Source organism: Temnothorax curvispinosus, unplaced genomic scaffold (genome assembly GCF_003070985.1).
Source record: "Temnothorax curvispinosus isolate PA1 unplaced genomic scaffold, ASM307098v1 QBEX01000436.1, whole genome shotgun sequence".
NCBI classification, from domain to species: domain Eukaryota; kingdom Metazoa; phylum Arthropoda; class Insecta; order Hymenoptera; family Formicidae; genus Temnothorax; species Temnothorax curvispinosus.
In genome coordinates this window covers 1-3,698 of record NW_020210216.1, presented here as the reverse complement: position 1 = coordinate 3,698, position 3,698 = coordinate 1, and the positions used below count along the sequence as shown (strand labels likewise).

Genomic DNA, 3,698 nt, shown 5'->3' with positions numbered 1-3,698 from the left:
GCGAATGCAATTGTCGCGGTGTGACGGAGTTGCGAAACGCGGTCTAACGTCCGATGCCTACAGAGACGCGGTAGGTATATACGGCAGGAAGCGAAGCACCGGGGCCACGACAGCGAGAGGGCTCGCTACGAGACCGAGCGTGCTCGACCCCGCAGAATCGTGATCGTCGGTTTGGTAGGCTGGAGTTCGGGGACACCTGAGAGCACTCAGTCGAGACTCGGAGCACCGGACCTCGTTTTATGTGTCGCCCTAGGAAGTTGGATAGGGTAGGCTTCGTCGAAGGCAGCAGAGAGCCGGAGATAAGACGAAGTGCCGGCTCCTGTCGGAGCGCCGACTTAAATACCCCGACGCGGCGGGTTCGTTGGAAGGGAGGCCGGCGGTCGGGCGAGCCGCGTGGGGATGCTGACGCGCGCTCGCCTTCGGCGCGGATCGGCTCCTTCCGGCGGTGCCGAACTAATCGAGCATTTTGCGTGAGAAGCAAACAAAAAGTATATCGCAGTACATATAACGGTTAGATATACGTTTTTACGACAATCGATTGCGGGAATCCCGAACATACCGCCCGCCTCGAAACCTTGGTTTCGAAATCGCATGGCTGAACTGACGCGTTGCTCGAGGCGGTCGCTAAGTTTGGGCGATTCGAAGTGCATAGGGCACGGTGTACGAAGTTACGCAGGCGTTTCGGCGTTTTCGATATCGATCGGTAACAATCAGATCCTTACAATGGGTTGCTTAAACTCGGACGTCGCGGTCTTTATTGCCACGACGCGTATGACGTTATCAAAGCCCGCGTTACAGAAGCGCGACTATGACCCTAAGGTGCGGGATTCGAAACGCGTCTACGATTTCGAGGTGCACGGCGCGCGTGGCCATGCGTATGAATATAGCGATATGCGCTTTAGGAGATATGAGATTCCACGCCCGGACATCGGGCGTACACGCATCGGGCCCGCGTAATCCAAAACGCAATGCTTAAACGCGCGCGCAGGAGGGAAGACTCTCACGTGAGGCAGCAGTCCCATAATCGGAGTGGGAGTTGCCGCTTTTTCGCGGGCGCATGTTCCGCATCGGTGGATTACGGCCTTTACGACATTTTGCGCGCTCCACACGGCCCGGCGTACTGTAGCGAGGGTGAGCTGCGTGCCGGCGTGAAGCGACCTTTTATGAGCGTGGTGGACTAGCAAGGCAACTAGGGGGTGAGAGGAGAGGATGATTAGGTGTTTCGCGGTCAGAGATAGCGGAGCGTGGGCTAACCGCCCGCCTAGGCGAATTAATTGATCTTCTCCGCTGAAGGCGCGGTATTCCGTCGCTAATCTCTTATCGGCGTTGAACCTATGTTCAAGACCTCTCAACTGTCGCTCGACTGAGCGATAAGAATTGCCGATCTCAATTGGGAGACCGGTTTGGAGAGGAGAGCGACTCACGTATCGTCCGTCGGAGCGATGCCAATGAGTGGCGAGGAAGTGAGCTTCGAATTGTTGCTCCTCCGGACTCTGTGAATCGGCGCGAGGGATTTCTTCGATTTCCCTGAAGCGTCGGAGTTCCTCGTCGAAAGACAAAGAATTAGAACAGTGCTGAGCCGTAACTGTTCGAGAATGTGTTTGTGGGTCAACCGCGGGGCCAGACAGCACCCAACCGAGAACGGTATTCTGAGCGAGGGGTTTTCCGCGGGAGCCCTTTCGAATGCCATCGAGTAGCAAGTCGCCGTACAGATCGGCACCTATCAGTATATCAATGGGGTCCGAGTTTGTAGGATCCGGATCCGCGAGCGCGAGATCGGCTACGTGGCCCCATTGGACGGGCGCCGTTACGGGCGACGGAGTATACTTTGTGAGACTTGGCATGACGGACGCAGTGGTCCTGAATGCGAGAGAGGTTTGGTCGATCGGAGAGATCTGAATTTCGGCCGCGTATCGACATGTTCCGGCGTCGACGCCTCCGATTGCGGAGATCGAGACGGGCATTCTAACGCGACGCAATCTTAAGCCTTGCCTCAATCGTTCGGTGATGAAGGTCATCTCTGATCCTTGATCGAGAAGCGCTCGAACGACGCGAGTACGATCGTTCGGAGATTCGGACGAGGACCCGACTCTTACCCTTGCCGTCGCGAGCAACACCGGAGGCATCGACGACACTTTCGCGCTCGAGAATAATGTCGTGATGGGCGCGGCATCGTGGATCGATGCGGTCGCGACGGAAGTATTTTCCGCGGCAGGAGTATCTTTCGCGGTGGAGGTATCTTTCGTGGTAGAAGTGTCCGAGTCGACGTGCAACATCGAATGATGCCTTTTGTGACATGTGCGGCACGAATAGTTACTTTGACATAGTTGTACGGCGTGTTTGTCGCTTAGGCAATTTACACAGCGATTTGCCTTCTTTACTGCTTCTAATCGTTGACTTGGACTTTTCTTCAGAAAGATTTGACATTTGTTTAGAAAGTGAGATGCTTTACAAAGCGGACACGAAATTGAAGAAACTCCCGATGCTGTAGCGCTGGTCGCCTTCTGCGCGCGAGCTTGTTTTTCTACATTCGCGGGATGCAATTCTTCGAGCGCGCGAGCACGAGAATCGAGGAATCGATCGAGTTCGCTGAATGTTGGGATTCGCGCGTCATCCCCACCCTTTAGTTTCCACGCTTTCCGAGTGGCGGGATCAAGCCTTTGCGTGACGCTATACATAAGCATGTCGCTGAGAATGTCGGATTCGGATCGATCTAAATTCTTCAGCGACGTGATTGCGCGATTTGCTTTATCCCGAAGCTCGCTGAGTTCGCTCGCTGATTCGCGGGAAACGCTCGGCAGATTATATAACGCGGACACATGCATCTCGACTAATCGGCGTTTATTTTCGTACCTCGACTCGAGGGCCTTCCACGCAAGTTCAAAATTATCCGCGGTTACTGGGATGCTTCGAATAGATTCAAGCGCCCGCCCGACGAGGCTTGATGATAGAAAATGCATTCGCGCAAATGCAGAAAGTTCGGGATTTTTAATGATAAGAGACGTAAAGCGATCGCGGAACGTCTCCCAATCTTCATATTTTCCTGAGAATGGCGGAATGTTGATGGGCGGCAGATGCGCCAGTGAGAATGAGGAGGCAGGCGGCCCATGACTGCACGCGGCGCCCGGAGCCTGGTTTGCTGTCAGGGGCGGCGGCGTTGGCGCGAGTGCCTCCAGACATTCGGCCATGTAATCCAACGTCGTCAAGTGGATGTCCTCGGCCTGATCGAACAGTTCGTTTTGAAAATACTCGAACGTGCTTCTTTTCGCTTCCGGAATAACTTGCAGGAGGGCCGAGTGCACGCGAACGCATTGCGTCCAGACTTCTTTGGAGCTAGCGATTCGCGTTCGGACTTTTGCAGCGGTGTAGTTATTCCTTCCGAGTTTTTTGAAGTTATCGAGCGCTCGAGTGATGGAGTGCATCAACACCTGCTGTTGAGCCAGGAGGTCGTTGATGGTAGCTGAGACTTCCGGCACGTCAGTCATGTTAACGGCTGAAGGGCTGCACTGAATATCTCGATCCGGCTCGAAGGACCAATTTTATGTTTGGGCGCGCAATAAACGCGCCGAACGAATCGCCGAATCCGTTCCGCGAGAACGCGAGATAATTGCGAGTGGCTTCGTTCAACCCTTTAACTATGAGACGGCCGGGGTTTCAGTTGAACGCGGACTCGATCGCTTGTTAGGAAGTTGAGTGGA

At 54.6% G+C, this 3,698-nt stretch overlaps 1 protein-coding gene across 1 annotated transcript; it reads right to left on the bottom strand.

The window, feature by feature from the left end:
- Nucleotides 1–1,424: 1,424 nt before the first annotated feature.
- Nucleotides 1,425–3,485, bottom strand: LOC112454291 (the record flags this gene model as incomplete). The annotated part of the gene is made up of 1 exon (XM_025015591.1): nt 1,425–3,485. A coding segment is annotated over exon 1 (2,061 nt), but the record flags the coding sequence as incomplete, so codon positions are not given.
- Nucleotides 3,486–3,698: the final 213 nt, after the last annotated feature.